Source organism: Sciurus carolinensis, chromosome 5 (genome assembly GCF_902686445.1).
Source record: "Sciurus carolinensis chromosome 5, mSciCar1.2, whole genome shotgun sequence".
In the NCBI taxonomy this organism is placed as follows: domain Eukaryota; kingdom Metazoa; phylum Chordata; class Mammalia; order Rodentia; family Sciuridae; genus Sciurus; species Sciurus carolinensis.
The window spans coordinates 2660888-2676800 of record NC_062217.1 but is presented as its reverse complement, the minus strand read 5'-3'; the positions used below and the strand labels follow the sequence as shown (position 1 = coordinate 2676800).

The 15913-nt window shown below is 51.2% G+C and overlaps 1 protein-coding gene across 1 annotated transcript in view; it reads left to right on the top strand.

The window, feature by feature from the left end:
• Col4a2 (collagen type IV alpha 2 chain) overlaps window positions 1–15913 on the top strand; it is a 151660-nt gene that overhangs the window by 101311 nt on the left and 34436 nt on the right. Inside the window, exons 12-20 of the mRNA XM_047552910.1 lie at window positions 1199–1240; window positions 2337–2435; window positions 3895–3930; window positions 4324–4374; window positions 5649–5693; window positions 8738–8791; window positions 9596–9662; window positions 11763–11873; window positions 12384–12533. Of these exons, the coding sequence (XP_047408866.1) occupies window positions 1199–1240; window positions 2337–2435; window positions 3895–3930; window positions 4324–4374; window positions 5649–5693; window positions 8738–8791; window positions 9596–9662; window positions 11763–11873; window positions 12384–12533 (655 nt within the window). The remainder of the gene's footprint in view (window positions 1–1198; window positions 1241–2336; window positions 2436–3894; window positions 3931–4323; window positions 4375–5648; window positions 5694–8737; window positions 8792–9595; window positions 9663–11762; window positions 11874–12383; window positions 12534–15913) is intronic.

Below are 15913 nucleotides of genomic sequence, written 5' to 3'. Positions count from 1 at the left end.
GCCTCAGATCTCCACTGGCTGCAGCAGACAGCCCTCCCCACCCGGCCAGTCATTCCTGGTGACTTTGACAGCCAGCCAGGAAGCAGAGGACTGTGGGGGACCCAAATCCTCACCCCAGCCCGGTCACTTCCTGGAGACTGACAGCCAGCCCTGGAGGCAGAGAGGGCCATGGGGACCCAAATCCTCACCCCAGCCCGGTCACTTCCTGGAGACTGACAGCCAGCCCTGGAGGCAGAGAGGGCCATGGGGACCCAAATCCTCACCCCAGCCAGGTCACTTCCTGGAGACTGACAGCCAGCCCTGGAGGCAGAGAGGGCCACGGGGGACCCAAATGGTCTTCTGATCTAGCCAGGCCTCTTTTCTGTGCTTTGATTTCTGCTCCCAGCCAGGTGGGAAAGAAGCAAAGAGCAAAAATTAATTAAAGGCTTTGTTTTTATTTTCAGAAAAGGTCTGGGCATGGGAGGGGGTGGATGGCGGACTGCAGAGAGAAAGACTGGAGAGGCTCCGCATGACCCTTCTCACTGTGGGAAGACGGAGACCCTGGGAACGAGGCGCAGCTGTTTAGAAGCAAACTAGCATTAGAGAGAGTGCCGAGTCTCTAATGTGTGTGCACTCGCGGGTGGCTCCTCACGTTTCCGCTCCCAGGCGCCGGGTGGGCCAGTTCCCCACGAGGCTGCTCCACTTTGGGGCTATTAAATACCAGCTGACTTGGGGCCTGACTCCGCCTCTTAGGCAAAGGGAGAACCGAAGCTGACGAAAACCCAAAGAATCACCTAAGTCGTTAAATTTAGGTTGATTTTAAATCCCCTAAAAAGATAGGGAATGTTCATATGAAATGAGAATGATTTTACCAAAATGGGAAAAAGATAAGAAAAAGGTGACCTTCAGATATGGACAGGAGGGATGAAGGGCTGCTCTCTGGGTCTGGAGTCTCCAGGAGGCGCTGTCCCCTGGAGAGGCAGTGAACTCCGGAGTGAGAGTCAGAACAGCCCCCACCCTCGGCTCCTCATCCCTGAGCCCTGGTCGAGGACCTGCAGCGTCAGTGGCTCCTGGGAGCCGAAGCCAGAGCCCCTGCGAGTGCAGTCACTCAGTAACGTTGCACATAGGCAGGTCCTGGGTTTCTTTTTCTAAAGACATAGATTTACTTCACTGTGATTATTGACTTTTAAAAATTCACAAGAGCCATTGATCTTTCCAGGGCAACAGAGGACTGGGTTTCTATGGAGAAAAGGGTGAAAAGGTAAGCAACCCCGGTAGATCTGCACGGCAGCATGCAGCCTGCACATGGAGGTCAGCCATCGCAGTTACCAAGGTTGGCGTGGAGACAGGGAGCTGTCTGCTGCATGGGAGGCGACCACCATCTAGGGCAGGTTCTCATGGTGGTCACGGATCAGTGGGCCACGACCTGAGTTGTCCAGGTGGCCTCAGCCTCTGATACAGAGCTGTGACCCCAGTCCACCTTCAGTGCTGGAAAACAAAGGCATTTACTAAAAGTTTCTTCTAACGTGGGAAACCCAGGGTGACTGAGAGGACTGAGGGGACTCAGTCAAGGACCGGAGGGGACACGGAGCCATCTCAGGACCAGGGGACATGGCAGCATTGGCAGGAGCAAAAACAGAGCAAGCAAAATCACATTGCTTCCCATACACTGAAATACACACCAAGATAACAAAATAAAAGGAAGAAAAATCTGGGAATAAATCATTAATGGGAGGAGAGAATGATCATTAGATACAGTGGAAATGAAGTTAATGTCTATGATTTAGGAAGAGCTAATTCAAATCACTAGTGAAAATACCAAGGTCCCAATAGACTAAGGAGAGGAACAGTTTTCAGTATTTAAAAGATATGTTAATGAATGTTCAAAATACATTGTAGAGTGCTGCTTTTGGCAGCTGATACATCATTTCAGTTTGCTGACATTTCTATTGGTGATCGCTGGGCTCAAACTTGAGATGATATATTTATCCAAGACAGTGTTTTATTATGTAAAAACCCCTGTAGCTGGTGAAGTAGTGGTAACAAATTTCTCAGGCATTTCTTGTGTCTTGGGGTCAGTCTTGGTGAACAGTAGTGGTTGACATCAGGAGCCCTCAACTTGACAATCCAGCAGTTTTGATGCATAAATGCTGAACAACGACTAGTGAAAGTAGGAAGACAAATTTGATTTTAGGATTATGTTGTTACGATCATTTTATTTTATGGTTATTGAAACGGCCAAGTAGGTACACACGTGGCAACATGCAAAAATGGGAAGCAGGCTGTGGTGGGCGTGCGGCTGCTCGAGCTTCCTGCCCTTCTTCCAACTCACAATGACCATCTTGCTGAACACACAGGGTGACATAGGACTGCCAGGACCCAATGGGATCCCGTCAGACACCACGCATCCCATCGTGGGACCCACCAGGACCACCATCCACCTGGATCAGTATAAGGTAAGGAAGGCAACTAGAGAAAAAGAGAGGGAAAAAGGCAACTTCCTTCAGCTGTAGTCAGTCCCATCCCAAGTGTAGAAGGCCACCCCGCCAGGCCCTCCCGGGACATCCTCGAGGCTTCCAGACGGTTACCAGGCCGCCAGAAACGGCTTCGCCCTTCGTCAGCTCAAACAATTGTGGCTTCAACGTCACCTGAGAACCACTGAGAAGACACAGACCTAGCCTTACTACAGGAGCCTCAGATGTAGGCCAGGTTAACGGCCGTAGCACAGTTCAAAGCCAGGATCACAGAACCATCTGAGCCGAATGGCCTGTTACTCAGAAACGAAAGCTGCTTTCTTCTTAGCTGTCCTGAAGCACTTTTTTCCTGAGTCAGTCAGTTTTCTGATGCTTTCCCTCTACTTCTTTAGCACTTCGTGTAACTAAAAACACGCTCCGAGTCTGGAATGGAAGATGTGCTCTGCTCTCCCTGACCCCGGGCTCAGGCAGGACTCTCCAAGCCTGCCTGTCAGGGTCAAGGGGATGCAGGGGAGCTGGAGCAGAGCAAGAGGGCTCGCGCCCGGGGCTCATGTGTGCGACCCAAACCACACAGGGGCCTGAATGCAAGCCCCAACATGGAAATTTTGCTTTTCCAATAGAATACAATCCTGAGCTCCCCAGCAACATGAGGAGGTCTGGTCCTGGGTCAGGTGAGACTGGCAAGCAGGACTGCTAACTTAGGGAAGGAGCCAATCTAGCCAGCCGTGTCCCTGGGCACTTATGAACATGGCCCGGAGGTAGTGGGCAGGTCCCCGTGCAGTTAAACAGACCCAAGGGCTGAGGAGGGGCCGGAAGGTCTGCCAAGCTGAGGTGCTCAGCCCTCCAAGAGGAGGAGGTGGCTTCCAAGCCGACCTGCAGGGGGCAGTCGTGAGCTACAGCAGCCCAAGCATTGTCAGGAGACCCAGGGACCAAGGACCTCACCAGTCAAAAAGAGAGCAAATGAAATCCACATTGCTTCCTAAAGCCACTTTTGCTTGAGATTTTAATACTTACCAAGTGCATCTTTCCTCAGAGGGCTTTCCTGATTCTGTCTCATTCAAATGAATGTCATCACTGGGCTCTTCCCTGGGTGTGCCCTCCTTCTGTGCCACTGATGCGGGGGGGAGGGGGGGGTGACCCTGACACGGATGCTGACATACCTGTCACTCATGAGTGATAGAAGAAACCTCACGGATGGAAGACAGACAACTTTTCAGTCATGTTAGAAATCAGACATGATTTGATGTATCTTGTGAAATTCTGGAAAAACACTTTTTCCATTTGATTTTTGAAGCTGCAAACTTTGAGAGCTGGTGGCTGCAGTTAATTTGTAGAGATGATTTGAAGTTTCATTAAATACTTTTCACTGCATACTCTTGATCAAGTTTCAAATATTGCTGCTTGCAAACCAGTAAGTACCTCTTCTTCATACTCTCCACAGGGTGAAAAGGGGAGCAGGGGGGAGCCAGGCATAAAGGTAAGCTCAGTGGCCAGCGCCTTCCCCTGTAGTGCCCGGGCTCCCTCTGGAGAGATGGAACGAGCCGGGGCTTCACAGCCCACATGCTCTTGAGCTGTCCTCCGCGTATCTAGGCAAGGAAGTAGTATTCACTGTCACACTTTTCCCAGAAAACGTTTTTAGAACCTTCCCCTTTGCACGATGAGCCCTGGCTAGTCAACCTCGTTTGAAGTTGCAAGGCAGACTGGCGTGCTGGGGGCGGGGCGTCCCGATTCTCCCTGGTCATCACTTACTGGGCAGTGTGGCAGTGCCGTCCGGGCGCACTCGGGGGCTTTCCCTGCACCTGCGTGTCCCTGGAGGACGTGGGCTGGAGCTGGCAAGGGCAGCACGTCACCTTCCTCTGCTCTCTCCTAGGGCGTCTCCCTGAAGGGCGAGGAGGGCATCGTCGGCTTCTCAGGACCACGGGTGAGCTGGGTTTCAGGACGGAGACTGTCTCTCTGTTTGGCTTTCGAATAGACGTTATTTTTCTAGAGCAGTTTTAGGCTCATGGCAAAAGAGAGCAAAAGTGCAGACATTCCCACTGTCCCCGCACACACAGGCTCCTCGCTGGTCACCAGCCCCAGGACGGTCATCCCCGCAGCCCATGGCCCCTCCCACTCTTCACCTTCGCCCAGCACTAAGCCCCACCTGGAGGGAGGGAACAAGACCCACAGCATTTGTGCTCATTTTAGGCTCTTTCAGTCTTTGGTAACCAAAAATGTAGTGTCCGGATCTTTGATTGCCCCAGAGTCCGACAAGAATGTCCCTAGTGCCAGGTGTGGTGTCACACACCTGAATTCTCAGCTACTGAGGCAGGAGGATCACAAGTTCAGGGCTACTCAGCAAGACCCTGTCTCAAAACAAATTTAAAAGGGCCGTGTAATTTGGCAGCAGGTGCTTCCCTACACGCCCAGCACTACCAAAAATATGTCACTGATGCTGCGGTGCAAGCCTGTAATCCTAGCAACTCAGGAAGATGAGGCAAGAGGACCTCAAATCCAAGATCAGCCTTAACAACTTAGTGAGGGCCTACGCACTTAGCAAGACCCTCAAAATTTTTTAAATAAATATAAAGGGTTAAGGATGTGTTTCAGAGGTTAAGCACCCCTGGGTTCAATACCCAGTACCAAAAAATAAAAAATAAATAAAACAAGAGGAAGAAGGACAAAAAGATCCTGCTATGAGAGGCAGAGGCCACCTTCAGAGAGGCACCCTGAAAGCCACAGGAGGGAGGACGTGGTGTGCTGTGGGCGGGTGTGTTCTAGCCTCAGGGGGGGAAATACGGTCAGAGCCCCAGGCCCAAGAAGAAGAGAAAGAGGGTTCTTGCTGATTATTTGGCAGTCACTGCCGCTAAAAAGACATGGTCTCCAAGATAAGAAGAGAGACTTACAGAACACTGGCGCACAGTGTGGGTTTCCTGTGCTTCCTTAAGCACGTTGAATGAAGGTATAGCCAGCGTGACCTCCCCTTTAGAAAAGAGGTCTCCAGCTGGTTTGGGAAGCTCTTGTAGGAAAGGTGGCTTGCTCCTCTAAGGGATCCCTTCTGACCATAGTCAGTTCTCTGCACAACCAACCCCACCTGCCTTCCAAAGAGGGGAGAATTGTATTGGGTGACTTGTACTTGGTGTTGAGTTTGGTTGCTTTAATCCTCAAGTATTGCATATTCTGAGCTGTTAATTGCTTATTTTCTGTTCAACCTAGGGTCCTCCTGGCTTTGATGGAGAGAAAGGATCCCCAGGACAGAAAGTAAGTGTGCTGCGTAGAAGTGTGTTCTGGGCCTGAGACTCTTACAAAGGTCCTTCAAATAAGCATAGTATGGCAGAAAAGAAGCAGCATTTAAGCCTTTCCCTGTGTTTACAGTAGCATAGGTATGCCTTTCGCTCACAGAACTTAGATCAGTCATCATTTTTCTTGTGGGTTTTTTTTTTTTTACAATCAGCCTCTCAGTTCTTCCCACTATCCCTCCCCCACGACTTCCATTGCTCAGCTCCTCCCTGGATGTCATACCTTCTATGTCATTGTTGTCACTCGTAGGAAGGTTGTCAACTCGGTGCCTGAGGTCCCCGATAGATAGTTTTATAGATCAACACACACTTCATCGTTTAATGTTCAATGGTAACCCAATCAGTTCTTTTTATCATGTGTTTGGTGGGCAGGTTTTTAGGGGGAAAATGTTACGTGAAAAATGTACTGTGGATCTGGATCAGGTTTAAATGTGACTCTAGGTCATACGGAAAGTCCATACAGAACCAGTTCCTCTGTGTATTCATTTATTTTCAGAATTCACTATGAGCATACCAGGGCAACAGCTGTCCACACTACACCCAACCACAGGCCAAAAGCCAGCTTCCAACTGAAGGGCTGCAAGGGATGAACCTTGCAAAGAGACAGAGGCCAAAGCAGGCCTTCACATTCGAAAGCCTCCCACCCTGCCCCTCCCTGTGTCCTCAGAGGCCATTGCCAGCTCCCCATTGCTGACCACATGCTAGTGTAATCACAGTTACGATTGGCTCCTCTGCACCTAAGGCAAAGGAGTTGCACTGTTTCAAAATGTGATTCAACATAGCTGCCCCTAGAACCCAGAGGTCCATGAGAGACAGGAGGCCCAGTGGCCCTGGCCACCTGTGTGGTCAGCGGTGAGGAAGGCAGACCAGCCTTGAGCTTCCTCTCTGCAGTTGCGGTGACATGGGAAAATGCCGGCATCTGTGGCTAAATGGGCAAAGGGAATAGTTTACTGGACTGTAAGAATGTATACAGAGGGTGCATCGTGAGCTTGAGGACACTGACCACATGGTGGAGCATCTGCCCCACATGATCCGTCGGCTCCAGGGCCGAGCCTCCCCAGCACACGCTTACCTGTGCTCATGGTTGGGTCTTATGCAATAAAATGGAGCCAGAAACCAAAAGCAGCTCCAAGGAACAAGAGTGAAGCTACCACATGCCATGCCTCGAAGTAGGAGGCACCCGAGAACAAACAGGTCTGGGGAGATCTGGAATCCCCTGCCTCACCCCAGAGCCATCACCCCGGCTTTACCACGGAGCTTGGCTAGTCCAGACTTTCTCCAAGGGATGAGGGAAATGTCTTGTGGATCTGGTTGTATTAACCTTCCTGAAAAGTTAAAGATGGACTCCCTTCTTTTTCTAGGGCAAATTTAGTAACTGAACAAAAGCGTTTCACAGCCTAGAGTTATTGTAAAAAGTGCTCACCCAGATCTGGTGTCCTTGAAGGGACACCAGCCAATGACACCTGCAGGTAGTGTTGGCGAAAGTCCCCTCCCCGCCACGTGTCAGCAGGACCATGTGAACTGGATCAGAACCATTTGGGGGTCAGGGATGTCGCGGTTACCCACAGTGGGCAGCAGTAACTTGCTCACCAGGTACGCGTTCATGAGTGTCGGCCATGGCTCCGCGTGGTAGCTACTGCTGGAAGGTGGACAGTGACTCATGACTCCAGGTGGGGCTCTCTGTCCACCCTCACAGCCTGTGGTCCTGCACCAGACTCCCCTGGCCTTCAGGCTGCTGGGGGTGGAGATGTCTCCCCGCAGCCCCCTGAGCTCTGGGCCTCCGCATGGGGAAGGCTCCCACTGGGCCAGGCAGATGCAGGAGGCATGTTTAGACTACTGGAGACAGTCAGCTGCTCTTAAACACTGGAGAAGTCGGATTCCCTTGGAAGAGTCCAGTCATCATAAATTCCACCAGCAGCTGGTTTCCGCTCGTTCCTGAGGACTTCTGCCTAATGGTTTTCCCTAATTTGGATTATTTCTGCCCTTGAAAAGCATGAAATTGACTGCTCTCAAGTCCTCAGCTCCACCTCATGCAAGAGACTTCCCAGTGTGAACCACAGGTCTACAGCAGGAAGCAGGAGATCAACCCATCTCCGTGCATCCGAGCAACAGGGCCTGCAGCAGCACTTCAGAATCTCCTGCAAAAGAACCCAAGAGCACACGTCCTCAGAGCTTCAGCCTGTGCTGTCCTGAGACAGGGGACTACCATAGGAGGCCTGTGATGAGGAATTAGGTCTGGACTTCAGGACACTCTGATGTGCATCCTGTCACCTCATGGTGGGACTCACCAGGGTGAACTTCTTCAAATAAATAGTCAAGGAAATTAGGAAACAAAATTAACATTACAGTTGTTTTAAACAAAGAGGAAAATTCTCCAGAGATTTTAATACTAGTGTTTGGTGTTAAGTGATAATGTTCAAACCCATCTTGAGGGAAGTTTATGGCAGCTGGATTGGCATCGACCCCGACCCCACTGATTGTCACAAATCACTAGCACAGGGCTCCTGGCGTCCATGCCACAGAGTGGTGCAGAAGAGCTGGCCTCCTCTGAGCAACTCCTGGGGCTGACCGACCCACCAGCCCTAAGGACCAGTGGGAGAAGAGCCAGGGAGAGAGGCAGACTCCATGCAGCACCACGGGGAACAGCCAAAGCAACACAGAACAGGTGCAGCACAGATCGGCCCAGGTTTTTCCACAACAGCAACAGCAAAAAGCTACTGAAAAAAAAAGATAAAGGAATAAAAGAAAGATAAAGCTTATAAACTAAAAGAGAACTGAGGAACCCGGCAGCCAAATGCCATATTTGGACTTTGGCTCCTGGTTTAAATGAAGCGACTTTAAAAAGGTATTTTAGATTCTGAACTCAGGGGAAATGGAATCCACACTGGATAGTAGGGGATCTCCTTCAGTTAATGGTAATTTGATCAGCTATTCTAACGATGCCGTGGTCACTTTTTAAAGTTATGTGTTGGAGATCAAAATAAAAAGCAAGCGTCTCTCCTGCAGGGAAGCCGAGGCCTGGATGGTTACCAAGGCCCTGATGGGCCCAGAGGACCCAAGGTGAGCCCTGCCTCTGCCTTTTCTTCTGATGATGTCCTGCTCACCCCACTGGAGAAGGAGGTACCCCCACCCTAAATAGAGGGGGAACATGTAGTGCCCAGCCCTGGACAGGACAGATGAGACAGATGGCCAAGTATTAGCCACATGTTCTCCTGCCCAGGGTCAGGATGCCCTGTGCCATGTAGGGCCACCAGGCCTGCCCCCAGGAGCAGAGTGGTCCAGCAGGCTGTGTGTGGGTGGGGGGGGGGGCTTTGTAATCACAAGCCAGGGGGGTGCCCCTGGTTCTGGGAAGAGTACAGCTTGTTTATCTAATTCCGTGGGATGGCAAGGGGGTGCACCCCTGGGTTGAGGACAGTGAGGTGAGCTGGCATGTGTCTGTGAGAGCAGGGCCTTGGGCCAGGCAGGCCTGGAGGATGTGTGCCGTACCTGCAGATGGAGTCACGGGAGGGAGCCGCCACATCCCTCCCAGCTCCCGTCGCTGGGTGCTCAGATGGCACTACAACGCTGTGATGGCCTGACCTGTGGAACACACAGTCCCCTGGCCACTGCTGGTGTTCTGTTAGGGTTTCAAAGTGAAATTGGCACGTGCCTGTATTGTTCACTCTGGTGATTGGCTGGCAGCCAGGACGTCCAGGTTTCGCCACCACACAGTGGAGACGTGGCCCCAGGGACAGTCTGCGGTTGGACTGATCAGAAGAGTTGCCCTGCCAACCTGACACCTGCCTCTGCCTTTATTCTTTGGAAATGTGTAATTATGGAAAGACCCCAGAAGGCCATTCTCACTCTCTTCTATTCTTTCTCCAGGGGGAACCAGGTGATCAGGGTCCCCCAGGACCACCTGCCTACTTGCCTCATCCTTCCCTGGCTAAAGGTTTGTACGAAAATTTCCCCAGAATGATTTAGCATCACATGTAGACTTTCTTCTGCCAAAGACACAGAGTCATGAAATTTTAGGACATTTTCCAAGCAAAACAGAAGTGTTGAGAACATAGGCTTCCGAGGTAGGCTTGTGCCCAGCTTCCCACGAGACTTGGGAGGTGTCACGAGGGACCAACTTTTGGCTCTGCCTGACGGTCCTCACTACCTTCCAGGCAAGAAAACCTCCCTCACCCCACTGGGAATTCACTTCTAGGTGATTCTCAGGCTCCAGTTTTACTATCTAAAATATCAGTCAGGAAATCCAACAGCAGCGGTTCCCCCGGGAACACCCTGGAGACATATCTCTGGTGGGCCTGGAACCATCCTTGAGCATGTTTTGGGGACTGTGCTCAGCACCTGTGACCCACCTACCCACCCACAGTATCCAAAGTGTCTGTAAACACAAAGCCGCAAGCTAGCACACGTGGCTGGCTTGACTTGATTGAGGATTCGTGATCTTGATAAAATGGAAACACTCCTTTTGAGGCCTTGGGCACATAATTTTCAAATTAATGTTGATGATACATCTTATGCATTATCAAAAATGTCCCTGACTGAGAACCCAGGGTCCAGTCAGTGCCCCCTTCCACCAACTGTATGCCTGGCCATCACATGGAAAGATGGATGGTTTTAAGATCCATCTTTTCCCACATGCAGATGTAGAAATGTCTTCACTGCCCTCGTCACCAGTGGAAGACAGACTGGAATGTAACTGAGGGGCATTCCAAAGTGGTGGAACCAAAAGTTGACTCTGGAAAGATTCCTCAGGGGTTGGGGATGTATCTTTACAAGGTAGCCTTGCATGGACTTGTCAAAATGCAGAGAGGAGAGGGGTTTGTGCTGAAGGAAATGATTATGAGGTAACTGAACCAGGCCATCCCCTCAGAAGCTCTGCTCTCTGTCTCTTTGCCCTTTGGTAATGACAGAGACTGTTTATAGTGTCCACTGTGTGCCCAGCAGCTGCTCCAGATGGCTCCGCTTGCACCTGTCAGTTTGCTTACTCCTCCCAATGGCCTTGGGAGGTGGGATGACCTCAGCCCATCCTTCTGAGGCAGACACTGAAGCACAGGGAAGCCGACTGAGTCTCCTGAGGTGCCCTGTGTGACAAGCAGAAGGAGAGGCAGGGAGCTTACCTGGAGCCATATACTCAGCTCGAGGGTACCCACAGATCCTGCCTCACTTTAAGAAAGAATTTTTAAGGTTAAAAAACTAAAGATCATATACAGAGTGATGGCTTTCCCAAAAATCAGTGATACAATGTGACAAAATGTTGTGTTTTCTTCTCTGTTCTCCCCTTTCCTAATTGTAAAGACATGTTGGGCAGCTGGGGGACATAGGAATGCCACTTGGTAGTTGTCCAGTAGGGATGGAAGTCCACCTGCTATCCAGCCATGTTGGAAGCCTTGAGGGTGCTGAGCCGGAGAGAGAGAAACCAGCCCTCTGGCCTCCCCTCTGGAGCCTGATGCGCCTCAGGATTATTATGCTATCACTTCCGTCTTCCTGGAACTTTGGGCTCAGCTGCTGGTTCCCTTACTTCCCACTAGCCCGTCCCCAGCACCCTTCACCCAAGCCCAGTCCTGCCAAGTGCGGCTAAACTGGGCGCACTTTGTGGCTGTTGTCCCTGCTGGGTGCCCTTCTCTTGTCTGCCGAAGTGGGCTGCAGTGGGTCCGCACGGCGGCCGTGGATTCATGGCTGTGACAGACGCCACTCAGAGTCTCCCACACAGGAAGGGCTCCAAATGACATCCACCTCTGTCACTTTCGTTCTCTGTGATTCCTCAATATCAGATTCTTCCTTCAAGTCAGGCTTCCCCTCCTTTAAAGACTCCAAGTGTCCTTTCAGCCTTCAGTATTGTTGATATTAACAGGAGTCCTGCATCACCTCCTTTGGTCATGAATGAGATCCTTGAACACAGAAGCACCTATTTCTCAGACATTTGAACCCTCCACTGTGTATAGAATATTCAGCACATAAGTACCCAGTGAGAAGGTGCTGCTGCTGCACTCCACAGATAGCAGGCTTATTCCCACTGGGGGACTTGTCTTGGTTCCAGGTGCCAGAGGTGACCCAGGATTCCCAGGAACTCATGGGGAGCCAGGAAGCCGGGGCGAGCCAGGAGACCCTGGGCCTGCAGGTCCCCCTGGCCTGTCCATTGGAGATGAAGGTAAGGGGGGTGTGGTGTCATCAGAGCCTCAGATTCAAAGTAGCTTGGCTCCGGTTAGCACAGACACGTGAGGTGTGTGCGTGCCCCTCGGTCACAAGCACAGACACGTGAGGTGTGTGCGTGTCCCTCGGTCACAAGCACAGACCCGTGAGGTGTGTGCGTGCCCCTCGGTCATGAGCTCACGGCACGTTCTGATGTCTATGCAGAACCTCACCTACGTGACAGTACTCCCAACCGGCACAGAGAACTAGCCTGATTCCATCAGCTGGTTGGAAGGAGCACAGGAGTTGTGCAGAGCTGTGGCCAAAAGTTGGTCACAACCAGAGGCCATTGTTGGAAGGGAAAGGAGGGGAACTTTTTAAAGTCAAAAAGTACACCAGTGGCATCCACCTCACCTTACTGACTGGACTGTGAAGCCCGCTGCTCCTTCTGGTGACCTGTGACTGTAAATGGCAATGCAACCAGTACACATCGGGAAACTCACGCCACCCGTGCTTGCTGTGGTTTCAGATGAGAAGAGAGGCCTGCCCGGGGAGATGGGCCCCAAAGGCTTCCAAGGAGAACCAGGCATCCCTGCATTCTACCCTGGCCCACCTGGAGCTGATGGAAGGCCAGGTCTCCCAGGAGCCCGTGGGCCTGCTGGACCGCCTGGACCAGATGGTGAGTGGAGGGATGCCAAAGGGAGCTGAATGCCGGTGTTGGGATCCTCTGGGTTCAGCCAGACCCAGCAGGGTTTGATTTGGGGTTTTTTTTGCAAAATAATCCTGAACTAATTCAGTAGGTTGTTGGGTCCTGCTGGTCCACACAGAGGAAGCCAGGATAGAAGCTGACATGGGCCCGCCTGTCGAGTGGCTGCAGTCACATGGCTCTTATGTAGTGAGCTTTGGCTGCTGCGGCCTCAGCAAAACAGCGGAAATGCCAGTGTAGATGTGAGCCGAAGTCCCTGCCTGGGTCCCTGTGACCAGCTGTACACACCTCTCCAGGGCGGAGGCCCCCCTCCCTGACCTGCAGCCCCCCTCCTCTGTCCTCAGCTCATACGAGACAAGCTTGGGCCACCAGCTACCCCATGACACCTCCAGGGTCAGCCCATGTGGCATTTCCAGGCTGTGATGCTGCTGAGCTGTCATCTGTTGAGAATACTCTGCCCCAGGAGGCAGGGAATGTGCTCGGTCGCTTTGAGCCATGGACAAAGGGCGTGCTCTTCAGCTTCAGCCCTGAGCATGCTGTTAGCACTATGAAATTCCTAATGGGAATGTGGTGTCCCTCGGGAGACTGGATAATGAGGCACCGGAGGAAAACAGGGAGGTCGTAATCTATCTGTGTATCACCAACCAAAGGGTAGCAGTCTCTCCTTCTCAAAATAGTTTAAATTCTCTGACGTCACCTCCACTGATCTCTCACTAGCTTCTATCTTCAGGGAGGAAGAACATCATATTTGCTAACGGATAGAGTTGGAGTTCCATTAAATTTCAAATTTAAACATTGAGGTTTTAATTGCTTTAGAAGACACCTAGACATCTCCAGATGGAACCTTATTGGAGGTTTTAGAAGTGTTTCTTCCATTAAGAGTCACAAGTCACTTCTCCAAACCTATTTCATATTCTATAGTAAATTTTTAATTTCATATAGTTCTACTTTCCACAGATTCCCACATTCTTTCAAAAAGTTTTAAGCACAGATAGTTCCTTGGATCATGAATTTGCCAAAGAGTTTGAACAATGTTATCTGTAATATTTTCTATTATGTTGGATGTGATATTTATTAATGTGGCATCTGCAATAATAGCTAATTGTCTTTCCAAGTAAATAGTATCTGTGGAGTTTCCCTTATTTGGAACAGAACATACATTAAAATAAAAGCATAAAAATAATTCACTGTGATTGAAGACTGGCTTAGCCATTAATCACTATAACCAAATTCCATTCTGATAGACACAATCCATGCCATCTTGATTTATAAATCTTTTTTAGTAAATCTGCAATTTACTGATTTACTAACATAAGTCAATCACAGATAAATTATCTTATTTCTGATCTATATTATAGACTGATGAGGAGTTTGTAGAATAGGTGGAATGATATCACATAAAATTTCACATAAAATAATTTTTAAAGTATACAATTTAAATTCTTACCCCTGTAAGATACATTGTTTCCAAATCTCCCCCTTTTTAGCAACCTCTTATATAGAAAGTAGCCAGCCACCATGGCCATGACCTGCAATCCCAGCTACTGTGGAAGGAAGCAAAACTGAGTTCAGGGCCAGCCTGGGCAGCATGAGAACCCATCTCAGAAAGAAAAAAAGAAGGAGAAAAGTGTTTGTGTACACTTGAGTTCAGTATCAGAGGTCTTTTTCCCACGGAGTTCCATTTTTTTCCCCGAGTGAAATTATTGGACTCTTTTCTTATTAACTGTACTTCATCCTATTTGTGTGTGGCTAGGGATGAAAACCAGAATTTTCAGTCTTTTGCAGTCCCAGTAAAGTCAAGCCTTGCAGTCTGTTTCCTTTCTGGGTGAAACGTTTTGCTTACTCCCATTTGCAGGTCAGTTACAGGAGTGGCAGGTGTCCCCCGCTGCTCCGGAGTGAGCCGGGATGCCGGGGTTCTGCGGCCACTGTCGGAATGGGATGGAGTTAGGAAGACAAGTAGCAGGGGAGGAACGCCTCAGGGCCCGTCTGTGCCTTGTGACTGCATTTGAAAGTGTCTGTCCTCATGAGGATCACCCACCCACCTTTGCCCTCAGCAGTGTGTCCCCAGTTGTAAGTGCTGGTGGCCCTAGAGTCTGTGGCTGAAACACTCCAGCTGTGACACACTGCTCGGAACTGTGGGGAGGGCGGGACACAGCAGGTGTGGAAGCAGAGCATGCGCCTGTGCAGGCCCGCTCTCCTCCCGCCCTCCGCCCTTCCGGCCGCTGCCCTCCCCGCTCTGGCCTCTTCCTGAGGCTCCTGGTCCCCTCCCGCCCCACCTCCCTGGCATGGAGCCCCGAGGTCGGTTGCGCCATTCTCTGCCCTCTGCCTGGCGCACTCTCCATTCTCGTGAATTTAGCGCACAGCCAAGCTCCCAGGTCGCCCCGGTCTACTTCTGTGTCTGAGCTACAAACGTGCCAACCCCACCCTCACGGAGAGCCCACACGTGCACCCCCAAGCACCTCAGACCATGGATGGCTCCCGCCTCCCTGCTCCCTGGTTCCCTGCCCAACTTGCCCCTGGTGCCCTGCTCCCTCCATAACCCCAGGAGCTCCTGGCAGAACCAGGCTGCTCTGGGCACCTGACGCCCACACCAAATCCACAGTGGGCCATGTGACCTGCTCCTTGAGCCCTTTAATGGTTTGCTTTGGGCCTGGAGAAAAACGCCAAGCCCTCTGGGACTAGGGGGTGGCCAGACCCCTCCCATTCCCCTGCACCCTGCAAACGCCTTCCAGCCATGACTTTCTCCATTTCCAGCCCTGTGTCTACACTTGTCCCCTTTGGAAAACATCCCCTAGGCTCTGCTTGGCCAGTCCTTTACGCCCTGTGGATTTTAATCCGTGTCACCTCTTCAGAAAGGACTTTCCTGAGGCCCCTGATTCTTTACTAGTCTCTCACGGTGCTGGTCACACCTGTAAGTCTACACCTGCTAGTTTACTACCGTGTGTACTAGCTGCAGGTCTATCAGGGCTCTGGACAGGCTGGCACGGCTCCAGCACTGGACCATGTTCCACGAATGAATGAGATTGTGTCAAAGGTTACATCAGCCAGTATCCACTCATCGTTCCCTGAAAATCTGTACTCGCCGAGAAGCTCTCTGACACCCGAATCCTGGTGCCATTTTTCCAAGCACAGGACAAAAGACTTTAAAATCTGAGTTCTCCTCCCCTTCCTGCTTGCCGAATGGCCTCCTCATGGGCACAGTGGCTGTGTGGCAAAACGCACTCCGGCGCTGGGGGCTCTGCTAGCTCGGAGGGGCTGGGACCACACTATCTTAGCGACCAGGGAGCGGGTCCCCCGCGTCTCCTGGAGGCGCGCCTCCCGCAAGCGCCGGGCAAGGGGCTCTGGCCTCCACT